Source organism: Mixophyes fleayi, chromosome 1 (genome assembly GCF_038048845.1).
Source record: "Mixophyes fleayi isolate aMixFle1 chromosome 1, aMixFle1.hap1, whole genome shotgun sequence".
Lineage (NCBI taxonomy): Eukaryota > Metazoa > Chordata > Amphibia > Anura > Limnodynastidae > Mixophyes > Mixophyes fleayi.
This window is the reverse complement of record NC_134402.1, coordinates 13,315,437-13,339,491: the sequence shown is the minus strand read 5'-3', so window position 1 is coordinate 13,339,491 and position 24,055 is coordinate 13,315,437. Positions and strand designations below refer to the sequence as shown.

At 41.5% G+C, this 24,055-nt stretch overlaps 1 protein-coding gene across 1 annotated transcript in view; it reads right to left on the bottom strand.

The window, feature by feature from the left end:
* The window catches only part of LOC142094351 (vomeronasal type-2 receptor 26-like), a 41,372-nt gene extending 17,669 nt beyond the window's left edge, over window positions 1-23,703 (bottom strand). The window contains exons 1-2 of the mRNA XM_075194564.1: window positions 23,693-23,703; window positions 20,033-20,324 (exon numbers count right to left, since the gene is read on the bottom strand). Coding sequence (XP_075050665.1) covers window positions 20,033-20,324; window positions 23,693-23,703 — 303 coding nt within the window. The remainder of the gene's footprint in view (window positions 1-20,032; window positions 20,325-23,692) is intronic.
* Window positions 23,704-24,055: the final 352 nt, after the last annotated feature.

Sequence of the window (24,055 nt, the reverse complement as noted above, 5' to 3'; positions counted from 1 at the left end):
TATAGTCATAAAAGTGGGTGCACAAATGAGTAAATAACTTAAACAAGTGTACATGTACCCAACAGGCATAAACATGCACAAAATGACATTAATACAGAGATGCAAATGTATAAATTCAAGTAGATGGAGACACAGATAGTTAGCCTCTTAGTTAACAGTAGTTATGTATACAAAGTCCAAAGTATCGATATAATAATCCTTTAGTGTAAGGGTCAGTCTCTGGACAGTACAACAGAAATGTCCCAAACAGTTATTTGGACTGTTTTGAAAAGTTTCCAAAATGGAATTTAAGTCCTGCACAAGTAAATAGAGGTGCTCCAATGTAAGCCGTCTCTAGCCGGACCAAGGTTAATATTCCAGGGGGAGAATAGGAGTCCAAAAGGCCAATAGGGACGGAGCCTTGCGTAAAAAGCAACAGACTTACCCTGGACGGGCTGAACAGTGTTGCTCCATTCCCCAACGAGTTGCCTACTAATGCAGACTATGTCTCGGTCCTGTGATGTGAACTAAGTCGCGGCCGTGGCTAAGTCCGAGTATGCGCATGCGGTCACAGGCAGAGCGGAGGGGGTGGGTAGGAGTGTAGGTAGAGATGAGACTGGAGATGTAGGGAGTGGAAGATTGACTAAGAGCTTTAAAGGTGAGGGTGAGGAGTTTAAGTTTAATTCTGTAGGGTATGGGAAGCCAATGTAGTGACTATTGGAGGGAGACTGCAGATACAGAGCGGTGGGAGAGAAAAATGAGGTGGGCAGCAGCATTGAGGATAGACTTAAGAGGGTCAAGGCGAGAATCATATACCATATATGGATTGTAAATGTAGATGTATGCTATGTGTGTTTGGTGGAAATGACATTACTGCCAACCACTTGCCATTCAGGAAGTGCTGGCTGACAGGAAATACCTAGCAGCCATCTTTAGTTCTCAGTATATACCACACAGTAAAGACATGTTCTCACAGTTCTCCAGCCTCTGCTTTTGATTTGAACTCAGATAGTTTTACAGTAAATATTGCAGAAATAACTGTATATTAGTCTATAAAGAATGTATTTCCTCAGCAATTTCCATTGGACTGTCCTGACAAAGAGTAGGTAGTTACATTCTCTCTGTAGGTTTAGCCTCTAGTGACTGCTCTATGCTCCCGACCATACAGTATCAGTAATTGTTTAGATGGTTCCTTGTTATGTAACCTGATTAAGTCATTTCTTAGACAAGGATAAAAGTAACATTACAAAATAATCACTGGTGTAGCAATGAATTTGGTATATATTGATAAGTCTCTGATTGTTATAAGTAATATCTGTGGTTACCAGGCCTGAGACTATATCTGGTTTACCCATAAATGTTCATGGTGCATATGATCCTAACTCTTGTACATTGTATGGTAATTTCTGTGGTTCCCTTCCTGTGGTGATTTCTTGGTAAATCATTATCTAAGTTGGTCTGCTGTCCAACCATGTGAGCTTTGATAGCTGTACTTAAGTATGAGTGGAGACATGCCATTAATATCCCTCAGACAAAAGGTAACTTAAAGGTGTAAATCTAACATTAGGAACCCCAGTCCCCATTATGGGACAAAACCTTTATCACAAGTTTACATGAGTGGAAATTTCACTGTATCCACTTTTCTAACCCCAGTTGTATAAGGTGTGAAAACAAAATAAAATGTACATTCTATGGGATGTGTGATATAATACTAGATTCTGTAGTTTAATGCATAATCTTTCATTCTACATATCTGTACATTCAACCAATAAGAATCCTCTCTTCTTTGGGAAACAGTTATGAGTATCAGAATCATGAGATATCTCAGTTATTCGAGTTGCTCCTGCCCACTCATGTCCCCATGGATCTATTTCCACTACCAACTCTGCATTATAATGTAGAGTCTAGAGTTGATAGAGGACAAGTCTTATCATCCAGCACCACACACAGTGTACCACAAATAATACAAAAGTAGTAAGCTGCACCTATCTCCATCACACAACAACAACATATACTTAATATGCTGCCAAGACAGAAAACATTAATTGATTCCTGCTTCACTTCCCCATATATTTAACCCCTATAAATATTATTGACTTGACAGTGCTTTGAGATGTTAGTCATATTTTGGAGGAGTCCAAATAGATCATCATCATCAACATTTTTTTTTATATAGCTCCAGCAAATTCCGTAGCGCTTTACAATTGGGAACAAACATTAATATAGATGAAAGGTAGTTTCCACAACAAAAGGTGGGACAACCCCAAACAATGCTTGTACATTGGTCTATTCTTAACTTCTTTCACCTAGATAAAGGGGTGCCTGATATTAGGGAGGAACCATTAAATTGTGCATAGATAATGAACTTTGTGTCTCAGTGCAGTAATCATAGAAGGGGAAACATTAATCAGCTGCTGAAAGTTGCTCTGTATTTTTTACTTAAAATGAATCTAACTGTACATGATGCCCTTACTGTTGTTATTTTCTCATGCTGTGTCTGAAGTACATCTAGAAAAATTAAATGCAACAACTATCTAAGACAAACCAACTACTCATTTCCTAAGGAATGAAAAATGCTTATAAATGACTTCCACAGAATTGGTCAGGGAGCTGCTCTCCAAGGTATGTGCTACCAGCTATGAGACATTCATGTGTTTGTTCCTTTCAGAATAACCCCACCCTTTCAAAGACCTGCTATAGCTTATAAATTGATTGAGCAACTTACACCTCTTTATTTGTCTGAGAGGCATGTTGGTGTCAGTAGCTGAGGGGGAGTGCTGACATTGGATTGCTATTTGGAGGATTCTGGGGTACCTCTTTGGTAAGTTAGCTCTCAATTTAAAAACACATATGTATGGCCCAAATATATGGGACTCTCATTGTTTAGAGTTTGGACCATCCTATTAGCAAAAGCGCCGTGGAGTGGCGGGTGGCTTTAACATACATTTGCAAATGTGTGCAACTAAGACTTTCGCATTTTTATCTACATTAGAAATGGCAGATCTGCTGCTGGCTATAGCAGTGTGCTCGGGGATCCCTCTGTGTGTTTTCTCCTTTCAGGATAACCCCACCCTTTCAAGCACCTGCTATATATAGCTTATGAATTGATTGAGCAACTTACACTTCTTTATTTGTCTGAGAGGCATGTTGGTGTCAGTAGCTGAGGGGGAGTGCTGACATTGGATTGCTATTTGGAGGCTTCTGGGGTACCTCTTTGGTAAGTTAGCTCTCAATTTAAAAGCACATATGTATGGCACAAATATATGAGACTCTCATTGTTTAGAGTTAGGACACCCCTATTAGCAAAAGCGCCGTGGAGTGGCGGGTGGCTTTAACATACATTTGCAAATGTGTGCAACTAAGACTTTTGCATTTTTATCTACATTAGAAATGACAGATCTGTTGCTGGCTATAGCAGTGTGCTGGGGGATCTCTCTGTGTGTTTGTTCCTTTCAGGATAACCCCACCCTTTAAAGCACCTGCTATAGTCTATAAATTGATTGAGCAACTTACACTTCTTCATTCATGTATTCATGTATTCTCCAAGGAATTTCCTTTGAAAATTATTACATGGATTCAAAGGATGAGAAAGATTAGAAAAGAAAATTCATACCACGGCAGTCCGGGGGCTCACCAAAGAGTTTTTATTAGTAAAATTCATAAATTTTATTAGTAAATATTAACACCAACCTCTAACCTAGGTACAATTGCAGTGAAATATAAAATCTCAAGTGTGCCATTATGTTATGGGAATACAAAACATTATGTGAATTAAAAAGATCCTCTACCAAATGATCATTGTATGAAATTGATTATTCAAAATATTTTTCATTAATTCACATTTTAATTATTTATTGACTGGGAGATTATGGTTTTTGACACTTTAATAATTCATTTTCATTTGTTTAAAATGAAAAGCAGTTAATCCATGGAATTTTTAAGACCCCCATTTAACTGAAGTTTTCTGATTATGTGGATATTCCCATTATTCAGATCACTAACACTACTTTAGTGATGGTGCATTAGCCATTTCATCTTATGACATTTAATATCCAAGTATGAAATTCTAAATGCCTAGCACTCCTAATCATCTCTAATGTAGAAGAAATATTATGTCTATACTTTCTATCCAATATTTCAATATTCATGCACTTATATATCTATTTTTTTTTTATATCTGTACAGGTTTCGAAGTCCTGTGGGAAATTTAGTAACAATGTTGTTCTTTGCAACAATTACTTGCAATGGTTGCTGAGCAGTAATTTGCCTCGAGGTACCATCCTTTGCCTCTGCCTCCAGTTCCGAGGTGCCATCCTCTACCTCCAGTTCTGAGTCGCCATCTTCTGCCTTCAGTTACGAGTCTCCAGCCTCTGCCTCCTGTTCCAAGTCTCCAGCTTCTGTCTCCGGTCTCGAGTCTCCAGCGTCTGCCTCCGGTCTCGAGTCTCCAGCCACTGCCTCCAGTTCCAAGCTGCCAGTCTGTCTCCAATCCCGAGTCGCCGGCTTCTGTCTCCGCTTCAGAGACATTGTCTACTTCTGAGAGTCTGCTAAAGAGGGGACGCTGCCCTTACAGACTGCTCCAGAGGAGGCTCTGCCCTTACAATCTGCTCCAGAGGGGGCACTGACCTTCCAGCCTTCTTCTGAGAGTATGCTGCCTTTCCAGCCTGCTTCCGAAAGAGTGCTGACCTTCCAACCTATTTCTGAGAGGGTGCTGCCCCTATAGCCTTCTTCCGAGAGGGCACTTCCTCTACAGCCTGCTCCAGAGAGGGCCCTGACCCTCCAGTCTGCTCCAGAAACATTGCTGACTGTTCAGCCCGAGTTGCCACTTAATACGGTTCAGCTCGATTTGCCACTTAGTGCTGATCGCTCTGAGGCTTCTCACAGTGCTGTCAGCTCTGAGGCTTCTCACTGTGCTGCCTGCTCTGAGGCTTCTCACAATGCTGTCCGCTCTGAGGCTTCTCACAGTGCTGTCCGCTCTGAGGCTGTCACGAGCCGCGGCGGTACGCCGCATCCTGGCATGAACTAGCAGCCGGGCGTGTGTTTTAGTTTCTGTGCTCTATTATTATCCTTGTTGCATAGATGTAGGAGGGTGTAGGGACAGCCTCCAACACCAGGGGGAGCTCTCATATGATTTAAACTGGTTCACCCATATTTTTATACATGCTTCCTGGTTATGTTATTACCTATGCTAGTTCTAGCTAGCAATTAATTAGCTGCCTCCTGAGGCTGATTGTCAGCCCTATCCTCCTCTGTCCTGATTAGCTCTTAGTACTATTTAAGGCAGTGAGATCTGAGCCTCACTGCCGGTTATAGCATCCTGTTTTCAGTTCTGCTGCCTGCTGCTTTGATCCTGTGTTGGTGTTTCAACCCTAGACTTCTTACCCGTGTATGACCCTTGCCTGTTCCTGGACTTTGAACCTGTGCTTCTGACCCTGATCTATTGCCTGAACTTGGAATCTGAACCTTTGCTAGTGACCCTGATCTTACGACTGTCCCTGGTTTCTGAACCTGTGCCTGCGACCCCTGACCTTGGTTTGTTCTTCGGCTACGTTGTCTGCTGCCAGCTCCGATTCGGGCCTGGACCCCACTCTGCTGTCTATCATCACGCTCTATTCCTGGGTTCTCCTTAGCCGGTACGCATCTCTCGACCCTCTGTGTGTCTGCAGCCAAGTCTGTCCCCACCACCAGGGGCAACAGTGAACACCAGACCTCAGAGCAGACTCCGGGTTTTGTTGTACCGGCTGGAGGGGTTTCTAACAGAGGCTTCTCGCAGTGCTGTTTGCTCTGAGACTTCTCACAGTGCTCTCTGCTCTGAGGCTTCTCACAGTAATCGGCAAGTTGAAACATCTCCCGTTATGCCATTTTTAGGTCCGTCTGATCACGTGACCTGAGAGGCGGGGAATTCAAACTTCCCCACTATTTTGTCCTTACTCTGACACTCTCCTGTGTCAGAGCAACAAGTATACTTAGCGTCTGGCTGCTCCTGATCCCTGTGCACTTCTCCCTGTGAATACTGGCTGACTTTCTTTGTACCAACCTGGCTTGTCTATTTAACCCTGCATCTGCTGAATCCCTGGCAAAACGCACTGGCTCACTTTCTGTGTACCGACATGGCTTGTTTATTTAACCCTGCATCTGCTGAATCCCTGGCAACACGCACTGGCTGACTTTCTGTGTACCGACCCGGCTTGCTTATTTAACCCTGCATCTGCTGAATCCCTGGCAACACCCACTGGCTGACTTCCTGTGTACCGACCCGGCTTGCTTATTTAACCCTGCATCTGCTGAATCCCTGGCAACACGCACTGGCTGACTTTCTGTGTACCGAACCGGCTACAGTTCCTGACTCCTCTCGTGTTTGTCTCCTTGTACCTCTCTACTAGACAGCAAGGTACGTCTGGCTTCCTACTTCTTACAGTTAAGCTGTTTAATATCCAGCTAGACGAGGCCTCTTACTGTGTTCCCAGAACCGTTGAACCTACTACTATCTCTCTAGAACGCCGTTGGGATAATCTAGGGGCCGCGTCCTGCGGACCTCCAGCAGTTAAAGCCATCCTGCCTTGCTGTTGTTCTTGGAGAAGACCGGGGGGTCCGATAGTTTCCGCGCCCTGGGAAGGCCAGTGCCAATACCGATTGGTAGTTGTCTCCAGTGAGACATAACAGCCATCTTGTGGGGCCTCTATACATTCGGCAATTCCACCTATCACATTAGGCCATGACATACCACTGTGCTCCACCCAATTGGTTCAGGCTCCCATTCCGAGTAGTTCTCGAAGAAGAAATAGCGAAAGAAAAGAGGAAGGAGTGTGGTGCCTTATCTTTCCTCCTTCTCCTTTCTGCCCTTGGACGAAGATTTGTATGCCGAGCCCCTTACAGTAAACTATGACTGTTTTAGTCACTTTTGGTAATCGGTATCTGGAATCTGCCCTAAGGGGGGATGGGGGTACTGTCAGTATCAGCCTCTCCTCTGCAGCATCCAGGCAGCTCCAGCCTCAGGGATTTATTTGACTTTAATTGTGTTCTTTAAATACTCTCCCGCAGTACCTCTTATCTATCAGAGGTATTGTGCTTGTTTCTTCCTACTCCTATGAGTACCTTGCTGCACTAATTAATCACCTGCACCTGATTCTCTCTCTATTTATACCTGCCACTCTCAGTATTCTGTGCTGGTTATTGTTGCTGTTGTTGTTGTTGTATGTTGCTCTGCTGTACCCTGCTGTGCTCCTTGTTGGATTTCTTCATACTACCTGTTCACCTGCATCAGCTGTGTTCCTGGTATTTGCTTTCTGCATCTCCCTTCAATCCTTGTCCTATATCTACACCATCCAGTTTGTACCATACTGCAATAAACATTGTGTGTTTTCACCATTTTCCGGGCTCCTTAGCTGTGATCTCTGCATTGAAGTGTGACACCACATGTTTAACTCCTGGACCTTTAGTCTGCCTGGCTCTCTCAATTTTTATATTTTGACATCCCCACCATCATAGTTGATAATTTTAACATCCCTATTTATTATCCACATTCAATTTGTAACTCCCTACTACTCTGTATAACCTATTTTATTGGCCGCTTTCAATAGACCAACTCTTCTGCTCATTGTGATAGCCACTTTCTTGATTTTACTTTCTCTAGACTATTTTCATGTTCTGATTTATTTAACACTCATTTACATCTATCTGATCATCACCTGATCACCTGCAAGCTGTCTTCCACCATCTTAATAGCTTTGCACTCTATCAAGCCTTTTTATAATGATCTATTGAATAATTCAACTCTCCAGCTGGATACATTAGCAAATGATCAGACAGAAAATATTGCAGAAATAAGAGAATTTATTTTGGTTTCCTTATGAAATTCTGGTGATATTAATTGAGAAATCTGCACTATTATTATAAGAAACATAATAAGATATGAGAAAAGGTTTTTGTCTGATATAATTAAATAGGGATTGTGATACGCTAGTCTACAGTATATTTTAAATAATAATTAACTTTTATCACAAAATTGTACTTCACTGTTTTTAATATTTCTATTAAGTAATGTGTTGAATTATAAGTTTTGAAAATATTGTATTGATTTGCAATAATAAAAATTATTATTATTATTATTTTAAATATATTTTGTTTTGGGTCCCCATGAGTGCGTCAAATAGTGACTAAATCCTTTTATCTTTGTCTGCTTGGTTGTTTGAATATGTGTAATTGTTAATCCCGATAGAATCCTCTCCATAAATTTTTAAATTTAGGAATTAAGCAGTTCATTTGTTAATATTGCATAGAGTAGAACCCAATTGTGATTATTACAGTGTAGGTAGCAAATTTGTTTTATTTTTCTAGTTTTGGACGAAACAGGGAAATTTCAAGTATGGGTTCCCCAGTACAGCAACCCCAGTCTGGGCAGCCTGTGATGAAAAGCAATGGGACTGCTTGAGCTGTGGGGGTAGGATTCTTAAAAAGACTTTGACCCCTCTGGTCCTGGGATAATTGGTGGTTACCATGACCTATGCCCATTATATCAAAATATGAAAACAATTTACACAGGCATAATTTTCAAATAAAGTTCATTGAATAAAACAAAACAGGCTTTTTTATTTAAAGAAATGGCTATATGGATGGTTTTCAATCACAGCTTATCGCAATAATAGAAATCCTGCTATCCCTATCAATTCCTAATAAATAATGCCCTGGACATATCCATGAACACTGGTCCCGTAAAGAGGTAAGAGTAGATGCTTTACTAGTGAGATCGGGCATGCACAGTGTTGGAAAAATAAATAAATTAAAAATGATTAAAAATAATCCCTCATTCACCATTTAATTATAAAGGAAGCTAATATTTTAATTGGTTTTAATCCAAGGGGAAATTATTCTTTCTTTAGAGTCCAATAGGAGAGAGAAAAAAAACCATGAAAGTCAATGCGTGCGTGTATGTGTTTCTGTATTGTGTGTTTGTGTGTGACAAGGGTTGGAGGGGGCGCTGTTGGGGAGACACACTCAGGCTGTCCTCCATTTTAACAAAACACAATACTATAAACTCAATACCATTTATATCCCATAGAAAAACCATATGTTCTCACACTATTTCATTCCAGCTATCTCACAAACTTCAGCTATCTCACAAACACATTTCTATAAAATGCATACAATCTATGCAACACAATCTAGACATATTAATCACATTATATCACAATATGTATCATTATCTAAACTAAAATTCTCATTCTGTACATCAAATTGTCTCACCTAATGTAAAAACTAAATGCCTATTAGCCATTGTATTTTATCTGTGTATACATCAGGTAGGCTGGATAATGGCCATACGAAGAGGGGGTGTCCCAGTAATACAAAGTCAACCTTTTGTCTGCTAAACCATGTACATACATATTCCATTCAAGCACATGACTTCGATCATTGTAGCACACACAAACTGCTTCATTCAATTAATTTAAAGTACCGTAGAAACTCCATGAAATCCAGTTTGAAACTCTAGCCATCTTGTAAACTCTGCAATTGCAACCAATTAAGTTTCACATCACAGCCATCTGTACATAAAGACAAACAATCACAAACTATTCATAGTCCATTTAAACTCCATTCAACAAACTCTATAATGTCAGCCATACCCTAGTATAAATTGTGTTCCAGGCTGCCACACACATACACACACACACACACACACACACACACAAACACACACACACGCACCTCCATTCCATTCAACTTACAGTTTCTATACTTGCCACACACTTAGCTGTGTGCTCCTAGTGAGTGTCAGAAGAAAGAGATTGAGACTTTTTCCCTCTGTCATGAAACATGAGGAATGGAGCACCCTACGCCTCAGGAAGTTAGCTCATGGCATTTGATATGTAAATGTGAGCTTCTCAACCCTAAACAGTTCTACAACTATTGTTTAACAATGACAACATGGCTGACTCATCCGTGTGGCTTGACATATAAATCAACTATGGTTGACAATGAAATATCCTTATTGTCACTCACTGGACCGTGAGTGCCTCTTCACTGGTGCGTGGCTCTCCAGTATTCCTGCCAGCACCTATCCTGAACCGTGGCCGCCCGCCATCCTGATGGTCTGCACATGCGCAGTTCCTAAGAACTCTTCTGACCTTTGCTTTTAGTTAATTGGTTGATCAGGCAACGCTCCCTATTTAAAGCACCTGTGTTCATTACCTCGTTGCCTGATCTTGGAGTCTCATTCCCTGTGAGTCTCTGAAGGTGTTCCTGTGTACTTCTCCGTGTCTTCAGCTTCCTGTTGATTCCTGCTCAACTCATTGCCGGTTTCCAGACCGCTTCAAGTCTCCTGTGTTCTACTATGTCTTCAGTTCCCTGCTGATTCCTGCCGGTTTCCAGACCGCTACAAGTCTCACGTGTTCTACTATGTCTTCAGTTCCCTGCTGATTCCTGCTCTAATCATCTGCGGCTTCCAGTCCGCTATTACCTCCAGTGTTCTACTCGTGTTTGCTATCTCCAGTGATTCCTGCATTGCTCATCGTTGTTCTACCCGTGTCAAGTTCTCTGTCTGTGTGCTGACCCGGACCCTGATTACCGCTACCACTCACCTGTGGTTTCCTTACTCGTGCTGGCGTGCAGCCGCTCAGCTGTTCCTGTATCCTCTCGTGGACAGCCTGCTCAACTGAACCGCGGTATGCTTACTTTCTATTGACTGTATTCGTTTACTGCATATCCGCTTGGACTGTTCTCCACTTACCCACGGAATCCTCTATCTCCCTGAGACTGTGTTATTACTCCGCATATCTGCTGGGAAGTTTACCTCTTTGTTCAGTCGTGAGATACATATGCTAATTGACCTTCTGCTATTAGCCTGGATTCCAGTAGTGAATTTGTCTCTGTCAAGCAGCGCCTGCCACACCAACATAGACTTGTGCATATTGTTTGGGATTAAGTTCCTTGTGCTCTCAGTGTCTACATTCTATGTTTCCACTCATCGACACCTGTACCTATCCCCACCTATAGCAGTGGTACAACTTGCTGTACGCAGACCACTGACTTTCCCGCTACCTACCTGCACCTAGACAAGTCCTCTCACCATAAGCAGTGGTACAACTTGCTATACGCAGACCACTGACTTCCCCGCTACCTACCTGCACCTGGACAAGTCCTCTCACCATAAGCAGTGGTACAACTTGCTATACGCAGACCACTGACTTCCCCGCTACCTACCTGCACCTGGACAAGTCCTCTCACCATAAGCAGTGGTACAACTTGCTATACGCAGACCACTGACTTCCCCGCTACCTACCTGCACCTGGACAAGTCCTCTCACCATAAGCAGTGGTACAACTTGCTATACGCAGACCACTAACTTCCCTGCTACCTACCTGCACCTGGATAAATCTCTTCACGATAAGCAGTGGTACAACTTGCTATACTCAGACCACTGACTTCCCTGTTACCTTCCTGCACTTCTTCACGTCCATCAAGATCCTCGTGTTCATATCTACCTAATCATTAACCAGATTGCTGCTAGTCATTGACTTTTCTATTTGCATCCTCTCACCATCTGCTGAGTCATATGTTCCGCTAGTCACCCTGCTACCAGAGAACCACTGTGTAACCCACACTACTCTGGTAAGATCATCAGCTGGTGATATCCTGGGCAAAGACTCCTAGTGCCTGTGACAGTAAGATCAGGCCATGACACACCCAGGATCGGAACCAACAGCTAAAGAGATGCTGCAGTATCTGGTCACCCGAATCGAACAACAAGATGTTCGCCAACAACAGTTGTTGCAATATTGTCAGGCTTTAGCCTCCCAAGGAACCCCTGTGCAAAATGTAGCAGCAATCGTTGAGCTTCCAGTGTCTCCATCTCCTTCCCCAGTGCCATCCCAGGTGTCCATCGCTTCCACGCTACACCTGCCTACTCCTTCTAAATATGATGGAGATCCCAAAACCTGTAGGGGCTTTCTTAATCAATGCTCCGTTCATTTTGAACTTCAACCTCATAACTTCTCTACTCATCGTTCCAAAGTGGCCTACCTCATCTCTTTGTTTTCCGGACAGGCTCTCGCATGGGCCTCCCCTCTGTGGGAAAGAAATGACCCTTTGTTGCAAGATAGTGGCAAGTTTATTTCCACGTTTCGAAGTGTGTTTGACGAACCTGGTCGTGCTATCTCTGCAGCTTCCAGCATCCTCCGACTACGCCAAGGATCTCGCACCGTAGCTCAGTATGTCATTCAATTTCGGATAATTGCCTCTGAACTTCAGTGGAACACTGAAGCCTTGATTGCCGCCTTCTGGCAGGGGCTTTCTGATAAGATTAAAGACGCACTGACCTCACAAGTACCCTCCTCCTTGGATGAGTTGATTTCTCTTTGCCATCGTGTAGACATGAGATTTCGTGAGAGAGATTCCAAAGAAAGTAACTTCCTATAAAGCACCTCTTCGCTCAGTACCTCAAGTTCGTCATGCTTCATCTCCAGTAGTACCTATGGAGGTAGGTCGCTCCAAATTAACATCGGAGGAGAAAGAACGAAGAGTAAAAAATAGACTCTGTATTTATTGTGCTGATTCTACTCACATGCTCAACTCATGTCCTAGGAGGTCGGGAAATGCCAGGCCATAACTAGTTCTGGAGAGGTAAAGTTAGGGTCCCTGGAGTCCTCTCCATGTTCCACGAAAGTGAAAGTTTGTTCTTTTGATGTTACCGTTTTCTTTGCTACCAAATCCTTTGACACTCAAGCACTTATAGATTCTGGAGCTGCAGGTAATTTTATCTTTAGTTCCCTAGTGAATCAATGGTCCCTACCAGTGATTTCTTTAAAGGTACCCATTACCGTTACTGCTATCGATGGATCACGTATAATTAATGTTCTCATTACTCAGAGTACGTCTCCATTGACTCTTCAAATTGGAGCCTTACACCAGGAAAAAATTTAATTTCTAATTCTTCCTATTACTACCAGTCCTATTGTACTAGGCCTTCCATGGCTTCAACTTCATTCCCCTCAGATTGACTGGAACACTCCTCAAGTCACGTCCTGAGGGTCTAAATGTCATCATCGTTGCCTTTCTCAAGTTGTTCCACTCAAGATACAGCAATCCTCCATTTCATCGTGTCCACCGGGTCTTCCTCCACAGTATGCTTCCTTTGCTGATGTATTCGATAAGCTTCAGTCTGAACGCCTCCCTCCTCATCGTTCTTGGGACCGTCCGATTGATCTACAACCAGGCAAGACTCCTCCTAGGGGCCGTGTGTATCCACTTTCTTTACCTGAGACTCAAGCTACATCTGAGTACATTAAGGAGAACCTCCAGCGAGGATTTATTCGACCTTCTTCCTCTCCCGCTGGAGCGGGCTTCTTTTTCGTGAAAAAGAAGGATGGGTCATTACGCCCCTGTATAGATTTTCGTGGACTCAATGCCATTATCATCAAAAAATCGGTATCCCATTCCGTTAATTACTGAGCTCTTCGATCGTATCAAGGGAGCTCGGATCTTTACCAAGCTGGATCTTCGAGGTTCCCTATAATTTAATTCGGATCAGGTCCGGAGACGAATGGAAGACAGCTTTCAACACCAGAGATGGGCATTATGAGTACTTAGTTATGCCCTTCGGGTTGTGTAAAGCCCCCGCTGTCTTCCAGGGTTTCGTGAATGAGATCTTCCGGGACCTGTTATATGTTTGTGTCGTCGTATATCGGGACGACATATTAATTTTTTCTCAGGATCTGCCCTCTCATGATCAACACGTGGCAGAGGTCCTTTCCAGACTCCGAAGAAATTCTTTATTTTGCAAATTAGAAAAATGTTCATTCGAGTTGCCCCAGATTCCATTTCTGGGATATATTGTCTCTGGAGTTGGCCTTCAGATGGATCCAGAAAAGGTGAATGCTGTATTACATTGGCCCCAGCCAACTACTCTTCGTGCAATCCAACATTTTTTAGGTTTTGCTAATTAATACAGACGCTTCATTCAAGATTTTTCGTCTATTGCATCTCCTATAGTGGCCCTAACTCGCAAGGGGGCCAACACTAAACAATGGTCCTCTGAGGCCCTTCAAGCTTTCCAGTGTCTCAAAGAGTCCTTCTCCTCCGCTCCTGTTCTTCGACAGCCTGTTGTGACGCTTCCCGTCTTCCTAGAGGTATACGCCTCTAATGTTGGTTTAGGAGCCATTTTATCCCGAAGATCGGAGCAACAAAAATTCCATCCTTGTGCCTTTTATTCCCGGGGTCTTCTACCCGCGGAGAAGAATTATACCATCGGGGACAAGGAGTTGCTGGCCATAAAAAGCAGCATTAGAGGAGTGGAGATATTTGCTGGAGGGAGCTCGTCATCCTGTAGCAATTTTTACAGACCATAAAAATTTGTCATATCTACAGTCAGCTCAATGTTTGAATCCTCGTCAAGCAAGATGGTCTCTTTTCTTTTCTCGGTTTGAACTTATTATAACCTTCAAACCAGCTGCAAAAAATAAAAAAGCAGACGCCCTTTCCCGGGCATTCGTGAAGTCCTCAGACGTTGAAGATGGTCCTAACCACACTATATTAGATCCCAAATGTGTTTCTCTGGCTGCTTCATCCACCAAGGTGCTACCATTTGGGAGAACTCTCGTGCCTCCATCTCATAGGAAGAGAATTTTGTCTTGGTTTCATTCTTCATGTTTTTCTGGACATTCTGGTGAACTTTCTAAATCCTTTCTCGAAGCTACTGGTGGCCCTCTATGAGGAGAGATGTCAAAGACTTTGTGGCTGCCTGTGAGTTATGTTCCCCGTTTAAAACTCCCCGCAGAACACCAGCGGGTTTACTTCAACCACTACCCATTCCTTCCAAGCCTTGGACCCATATTAGTATGGACTTTGTTACAGATCTTCCTCCTAGTAAAAAGTGTAATACCATTTGGGTAGTGGTGGATAGGATAGAGGAGTGCAATTCGTCTCCAGATTCTGGCGAGCCCTTTGTAAGACCTTGGGTATTCGATTATCACTCTCATCTTCCTACCATCCTCAATCAAACGGACAGACTGAGAGAGTCAATCAAGATCTCGAGACTTTCATAAGGATGTTCTCCTCAGCTAACCAAGACAACTGGGTAGATTTGCTCCCATGGGCTGAATTCGTCCATAACAACATGTATCATGAGTCATCTTCAAGAAGTCCATTCTTTGTGGTTTACGGTCACCATCCGTCTTTCCTGGAATTTCCTGCCCTCCCTCCCACCCAAGTTCCTGTGGTAGAGACTGTTTGTCAGACCTTCAAAAATATTTGGTCTCAGGTTAAAACCTGTTTAAAGAAGACATCTGCCAGATATAAGTCCTTTGCAGATAAAAAGAGACGGGCTATTCACCCACTTAAAATTGGAGATCGTGTATGGCTATCAACCAAAATTATTCGTTTGAAGGTTCCATCTATGAAGTTCGCTCCTCATTTTATTGGTCAATACAGGATCACTCAAGTGATAAATCCAGTTTGTTTCAAACTTCTACTACCTAAGAACCTTCGTATTTCCAACGCCTTCCATGTGTCATTACTCAAGCCTCTTATCATCAACCGTTTCTCAGTTCCTCCTTCAGCACCTCGGCCAGTTCAAATTTATCAAGAGGAGTTTGAGATCACTCATATATTAGATGCAAAAATTTAGCAAGGAGTTCTTCGTTTCCTCGTTCATTGGAAGGTCTTTGGTCCCGAAGAACGTTTGTGGATTCGGGCAGAAGATCTCAACGCCCCAGCTCTTCTAAGAAAATGTTATTCTAAGTATCCGGGCAAATTCGGCTCCATGTGTTCTGTGCCCACCTTTAAAAGGGGGGGTACTGTCACTCACTGGACCGTGAGTGCCTCTTCACTGGTGCGTGGCTCTCCAGTATTCCTGCCAGCACCTATCCTGAACCGTGGCCGCCCGCCATCCTGATGGTCTGCGCATGCACAGTTCCTAAGAACTCTTCTGACCTTTGCTTTTAGTTAATTGGTTGATCAGGCAATGCTCCCTATTTAAAGCACCTGTGTTCATTACCTCGTTGCCTGATCTTGGAGTCTCATTCCCTGTGAGTCTCTGAAGTTGTTCCTGTGTACTTCTCCGTGTCTTCAGCTTCCTGCTGATTCCTTCTCAACTCATTGCCGGTTTCCAGACCGCTTCAAGTCTCCTGTGTTCTACTATGTCTTCAGCTTCCTGCTGATTCCTGCTCAACTCATTGCCGGTTTCCAGACCGCTTCAAGTCTCCTGTGTTCTACTATGTCTTCAGTTACCTGCTGATTCCTGCCGGTTTCCAGAGCGCTACAAGTCTCCCGTGTTCTACTATGTCTTCAGTTCCCTGCTGATTCCCGCTCTAATCATCTGCGGCTTCCAGTCCGCTATTACCTCCAGTGTTCTACTCATGTTCGCTATCTCCAGTGATTCCTGCATTGCTCATCGTTGTTCTACCCGTGTCAAGTTCTCTGTCTGTGTGCTGACTCGGACCTTGATTACTGCTACCACTAACCTGTGGTTTCTTTACTCGTGCTGGCGTGCAGCCGCTCAGCTGTTCCTGTATCCTCTCGTGGACAGCCTGCTCAACTGAACCGCGGTATGCTTACTTTCTATTGACTGTATTTGTTTACTGCATATCCGCTTGGACTGTTCTCCACTTACCCACAGAATCCTCTATCTCCCTGAGACTGTGTTATTACTCCGCATATCTGCTGGGAAGTTTACCTCTTTGTTCAGTCGTGAGATACATATGCTAATTGACCTTCTGCTATTAGCCTGGATTCCAGTAGTGAATTTGTCTCTGTCAAGCAGCGCCTGCCACACCAACATAGACTTGTGCATATTGTTTGGGATCAAGTTCCTTGTGCTCTCAGTGTCTACATTCTATGTTTCCACTCATCGACACCTGTACCTATCCCCACCTATAGCAGTCGTACAACTTGCTGTACGCAGACCACTGACTTTCCCGCTACCTACCTGCACCTGGACAAGTCCTCTCACCATAAGCAGTGGTACAACTTGCTGTACGCAGACCACTGACTTCCCCGCTACCTACCTGCACCTGGACAAATCTCTTCACCATAAGCAGTGGTACAACTTGCTGTACGCAGACCACTGACTTCCCCCGCTACCTACCTGCACCTGGACAAGTCTCTTCACCATAAGCAGTGGTACAACTTGCTGTACGCAGACCACTGACTTCCCCGCTACCTACCTGCACCTGGACAAATCTCTTCACCATAAGCAGTGGTACAACTTGCTGTACGCAGACCACTGACTTCCCTGTTACCTTCCTGCACTTCTTCACGTCCATCAAGATCCTCGTGTTCATATCTACCTAATCATTAACCAGATTGCTGCTAGTCATTGACTTTTCTATTTGCATCCTCTCACCATCTGCTGAGTCATATGTTCCGCTAGTCACCCTGCTACCAGAGAACCACTGTGTAACCCTCACTACTCTGGTAAGATCATCATCTGGTGATATCCTGGGCAAAGACTCCTAGTGCCCATGACACTTATCATAAGTATAATGACCAGCCGTACAACAACAAATTAGATTCATTTCCTCAGACACAATATCCATGAAAGGCACTTGCACACTCCTACTGTTCTTGTATTATAGGTTCCATAGAGACTGCAGTTCAATGGATGGTTACTTGGTAGTTTGGTTCATCAATCTGTTAGTTGCGCATGGAACTCTTAATTCAATGTCAATTGATAATCCGAATGACAGGCTCTAATCCTTGAGCTTCTTTCCAAAGAGCAACAGGTCCTCTATAAGGTGTAGCGATTGATCATGATGATGGGGATGAGTGCCATTCGCCTAGCAGTTTATATAAACCAGAAGGGGAAAGAATATTAGGGAAATGCAATTCTCCTGCAAGGGGCAGCAAATAACAAAAATCCAATACACAAGCAGGGGCAGGCTGGGCTGGGGGGCAGGGGGGCATCTGCCACCTGGGCCAGTCCCACAGTGGGCTACCTTTGGCTGGGTCACTGAGCCACCTGCAATTTTCTCCTTTTAAATTGCTCCTAATAGGCTGCTGAGTCGAGTCTTGGCCCTCATGGCTCAAATGTGCCAGCCCTCCACTGTACACAAGTGTGTAAAACTGTATTGGAATGTCCAAAAGATGCTGAATCCAGATAGCAGGGAGATGAATGTCTGGGGAACTGAGTGTGCATTTGGGAAGACAGCTTGATATCTTCACAATGTTTCTCATAATTTTTTTAATTAAGTTGTTATTTTTAAAATTATGGTGTCTTCAAAATGTTCTATATTTGGGTACCCTCCCATTACTTGCTTGTATCTAAATTTCCTCTCCAGTTTGATCTAAGTTATAAGATTGGGCAGCACGGTGGCATAGTGGTTAGCACTTCTGCCTTATAGCACTGGGGTCATGAGTTCAATTCCCGACAATTTATCTGTGAGGAGATTGTATGTTCTCCCCGTGTTTGCGTGGGTTTCCTCTGCGTGCTCTGGTTTCCTCCAACACTAAAAAACATACTGGTAGGTTAATTAGCTGCTATCAAAATTGACCCTAGTCTCTTCCTCTCTGTCTCCCTGTCCGTCTGTCTCCCTCTGTGTCTGTGTGAGTGTGTGTCTCTATTAGGGAATTTAGACTGTAAACTCCAATGGGGCAGGGACTGATGTGAATGAGTTCTCTGTACAGCGTTGCTGAATCAGTGGCGCTATATAAATAAATGGTGATGATGATGATGAAGATTGGATAAATCCATGTTTTAAGCAGACCATTATATTCATTAAAATCACCTAGCTCAATTAATTCAGCTGCAGATATGCTACTAATACTATCAATACTGGTGTAAGGATAAGCTGCTTTAGTAATCCTAAATGAGATCTAAATAAAGATGATATTCTATTTTTCTATTTAAATGTCTATAGCTAGTTCCACTGCAAGAAATCATAAAAAATAAGTAATAAATACTGAATGGTCAGAAGCACATTGGGCTTGATCCATTCTGGGTCGTAAGTCCGTTTGCCTAGCACATCTTACGTGAAATGTCTCTGCATATGCCCAGAAATTGACCTTACGCCAATGAACACAATTGCATGCAATTCACATCTGAACCCAAATGACACCTATGACTATGACTTTTTAGGCGAAAAGGGTGAGGGAGTAGGTGGACTAACATAGGCCCTGTACAGTAAGGGCGTTCCGACGCAGCGCGGCCAATTCAAGTCCTGGGTTTCTCATCAGTATCTTGGTTTCGCCGTATCATTTACTACAGGCCAAGGGTAAACTGACACGGCATAGCCTTGGCTTTTAAAGTTGCACGTATGTGTGCCACTGACTATCACAGAATAACTGCATGTAATTAAGACAGACTACACAAACACATCGTATGAACAATACGCATTGAAAGCATCTTTATTTCTGTAAATAATGTTAACAAAATATATATTTTAAATGTAATATTTATAGAAATTATTGTGCTGACAACTGTTGTTATTTTATTTCATGATCAAAAACATTTTTATGTGTTGTGTCGTGTCGTGTCCTTATATTGTACATATTGTACATATGTTTGTGTGTTTATTGCAGTCTGCTCTGTCTGTCCACATGCCACAAGCACTGTTTAGGCAGAGAGTACTCACACCCAGATTCAGGTGGAAGCGTATCTTGAGATATACTTGTATTTTAATACAGTTGGAATTAAACAGTTCAGTGCTCTTTTTATAAACGCAACTTAGGTTCAAGTAGAGTTCGGACATGAATTAAGCCTTTACAGGTCTTTCTCACATAGACTAATATTAGAAGAGAATAGAGGATTTGTAGGAAGTGAGCAAAATAAATATTTTCTAATCCGACTGAAATGGAGTTGGTTCAAGAATAAAACATTTATGTCAATATGATCCCAGCCTGCTCTGTGACTGATATAGACTCTGCTTCTCCTTTTTCTCTCTGCAGGACAATGTCAGTGAGCCCTGTTTGCATCATTTATAGTGATATTGGAATTCATGAGTTTTGCAATCCGCAGTATTAGCCAACAAATGTGGGTTCCTGGCATCTGCCTCATTCATACAAATATTAAACATTAAACATGACTAAATCTATATACTCATATCTAAAGAAGATTGATGGCACTTACCTGAGCATAGCCATATACATTCAGCAATTGTGCCATTGGAATGGTGGTGATAGAGTTGAGGTCTCCAATAAAACCAGCTACTTTACCATGTTCCAAACACTTGTAATTAGGAATTAACTGTCTGTGTCCAGACAATATCTGTAAAACATCTTCCACAGCTTTATTCTCATTCCCACATGGATCATACAAGTGATAACCCAGAGTAATATTGGGCAGAATATCTGGGTTCTGGTTAATCTGATCAATTGCAAATATAAAAGCTCGTAAATATCTGTAATCTCTGCGGTGTACTCTGTATAGAGAAACACAATTGTATGCAATTATTATTATTTATACTATTATTATTATTATTATTATTATTATTATTATAATTATTATTTTTATTTCCTCACGGTTCAATATTTTTTCATCAATTAAAAGTATTCCTCACATATAGCACACAATATTGAGGCAAGTGCAACCAGGCTGCGACCTAAATGAGTCAGTGTTAGTCTACTTTGTATGTCACTGTTATATCTATGTACTGTTTTCCCTACTGTACTGCGCTGCAGAGCACTATGGCGCCTTACAAATCTGCAAAAATAATAATAATGATAAGTATAAACAAACTTACACAACATTATTTCCAATTGGACTATTCACATTTAAACAATGCTTAATAATCAGTACCTGGACTAGAAAGCTGGGCAATATCACCGGCTCTAACATCCCTGTGTAATAGTATAAATAGACTCCTCACTCGTATGTTTAAGTATTGGGAGTCTACCTGGACTAGAAACCCAAATGATGTAAGGCACTATGGTATGAAGAAAACTTTAAAAGTAAATGGAAAAATATCTGGAGAGAAATGCAGCTGGAAATGGGCAGGGTCAAGCCCACAAATGGATAGACATAGAAAGCAAAAACAACCAGTGCAAATAACACCAGATGCAAAATTTTCAAACACCATCAATAGATAATTATACTGGTAAATTGAAAAATAACTGTATCGGTATTAATAGAATCCCAGCCGGCTATGAAATGCAAAATAATTTATTAAAATATCACATTCAATAAAAACAATTGATAAGCATGTACTTGTGATTATTCACAATAGTGAAAAAAGCTAGAGGTAATGAGACCATATATTCCCTATAGTTGCATGAGACAATAAGGTATATATCGATACCAACAGGAATGAACATCAATGATTAAAAGTTCAGACTCCGATAGAGAGTATGTAGGCAAATAGTTCCCAACAGCAATGTATCTCGACTCTGAGAACCGGGAGCAAATAGATATTGAGGGAGCGATGAAAGGCAATAATGGAGTATGTAACTCACGAGTTTTCGGTGGCCACGCTCAACCCTTGATGTTCCTTGTAGACGGCAGGCAGAATTGAAATGGGTGGGCACCCTCAGATGTCCGTCCAGGAACAAAGTGACATGAATAAACGCTCCTAGCTCCGCAGGTTCCTTTCTGTCCGGGTATGGTGTTGTCACAAGAGGGACTCTCAAAAGCTTTCAGAGTGTAGAAAAGATGTATATAACTGACACGTTTCGTCTGTCTATAGTAGACGAAATCAAAGCTGTATAATTTGGTGTTCGGTCTCTTCCTATATAAAGCCACAGTTCCATTTGTGATAGGTTAATTTGTAATCAGTAAGTTCAAACACTTGAGAACAAACTGGGGTATCTAAAGATTAACTCTTTGATAGAACTGGCATTTAGGTGAACATATCACAGCAATAAAACAAATTATTAAACATACATAAATATAAATAAATGTAAAAATAAAATAAAAATAAAAATAAAAGCATCCTAAAAACCGTCTGGAATGCTAGAAAGTAGGAGAATGAATAATATCTCCCACTAAATAAACTTGAGTTCTCCCATATAACCAAATTAAACCAAAATAGACAATATTAGATACCACTACCTAAGTATAAATGGCTTCCATATAAAAATATGGCAATTGTAAATACCAATTTAATTATCTTAAAAATTGATAATTCTACATGAACTTGATCATATTAGAAACTATGGTATTGTACTTTAAATGTAAATGGACATATTGAACAAGGATGTTAGTAATTGCTATTAGAGCATATTGATCTACAATCAAATGAAAGAGATCAGTGAATAACTGAGATATATTAAATAGCCTACAGTAAAATCGAAATGAACAACAGACAAAATGGCTACAACAACTAAAGAAGAAAACAAAAAAAGAAAAAAAGGTTTGAGATTAATGGATATAAGTGAACATAACTTGCGAGAAGAACATGACCACTCTACAGAAAATACAAAACTTCAGATTAACAATAATAGCCAGATATGGAAAAAAATGTTGAACTGATATGTAAAAAAATATACCAATTGTAGGGGTCTCGGAACTAGAATGGAGAATCTATCTATAAATACCAGTCATTAAATTCAATAATATAATTTAGTCCATCAGGTGTTAGAGTTTGGAGCTTGAATATCCAAGAGGCTTCTCCTCTACATAGATTTTTATACGTATCCCCACCTCTCTGGGTATATTCTAATTTTTCAATTCCTGTAACAGTTAGCCCCAAAGGGGAACAATTATGCCTATAGAAAAAGCGTCGATAGACACTGTGTGTAAGTAAGCCACATAATATATTAAGTCTGTGCTCACGAAACCTTGTTTTGAGAGCGCAGGTTGCCTGACCTACGTACTGGAGGCCACATGGGCACTCCAGAACGTAGATAACATATCCAGATTCACAGTTGATAAAGTGTTTGATATAAAATATAGGGCCATTACTTGTAGATTTCACTGTCTTTTTACCATTCTCCAAGAATTGGCAAGTTAAACAAACATTTTTATTGCATCTAAAACTTCCCATTGGTTTAGGGGGTAACCATTTAAGTATGCTATCAATCTTGGAGATTGGAGAGCAAAGTACCTTTTTCTTTAAAACACTAGGTGCTAAAAGATGTTTTAGGTTATTATTTCTCCTGAATACAAATTTTGGTTTTAGATCCAATAAATTATTCAAAATTGGATCATGTTGTAGAGCTTTATAATATTTTGACACAATATTCCTAATTTGTTGTGACTGATTATTGAATTTGGAAATAAACACAGGTATGTTCTCATGTTTTAAGCAAATTTCCCTAGATGTTTTTTTCGGGACTAATAGGCTAGATCTATCCTGTTGAAATGCAAATAACTTGGCTTCCTCAACCAGACTGTCCGGATAACCTCTATCACGGAAATTACCCAACATAATATCAGCCTGCGTATTGAAATCTTCTATTTTTTGGAACAATTTCGCCTCAATCTATTCATTTGTCCCTTAGGGATATTGGTTATCCACAGTTTGTAATGGCTACTATCAAAGTGCAAATAAGAAGTAGAGTCAACAGGTTTATTATAATTTACCGAAATAATAGAATCCTTACTGACAGAGAGGGTGATGTCCAAAAACGTAATAGTGGTGAAGTTAAATTGATACGTGAATTTTAACCCATAAGTGTTGTTATTAAGAAAGGAAACAAATTGGTGAGCAGATTCCAAACCACCATCCCAAATAATAAACAGCTCATCAATGTAACGACTATAGAGGACTAGGTTCGTGCCATATGCCCCCCTCCCCACACAAGGTCTTTCTCCAACTAGCCCATGTAGAGGTTGGCATAACTCGGCGCAAACCTGGTCCCCATGGCCGCACCCATCACCTGGAGAAAAAACATGGAATCAAAAAGAAAATAATTGTGAGTAAGAATGAATTGAATGGAGTCAATAAGAAATTTCTTATGGTAAGGTGATAGTGTTGAATCTTTCTCTAAAACTTTTTTAATGGCAATTATACCGGTGCGATGTGAAATGTTAGTGTACAGAGACTGAACGTCTAAAGTTAAAAAAACCATATCCGGCTTTCCAAACTATATGTTTGACAAGCTGTAATATGTGCATAGTATCTCTAATATGTGATTTTAACATCACAAGATATTTCGATATATACCTTATTGTCTCATGCAACTATAGGGAATATATGGTCTCATTACCTCTAGC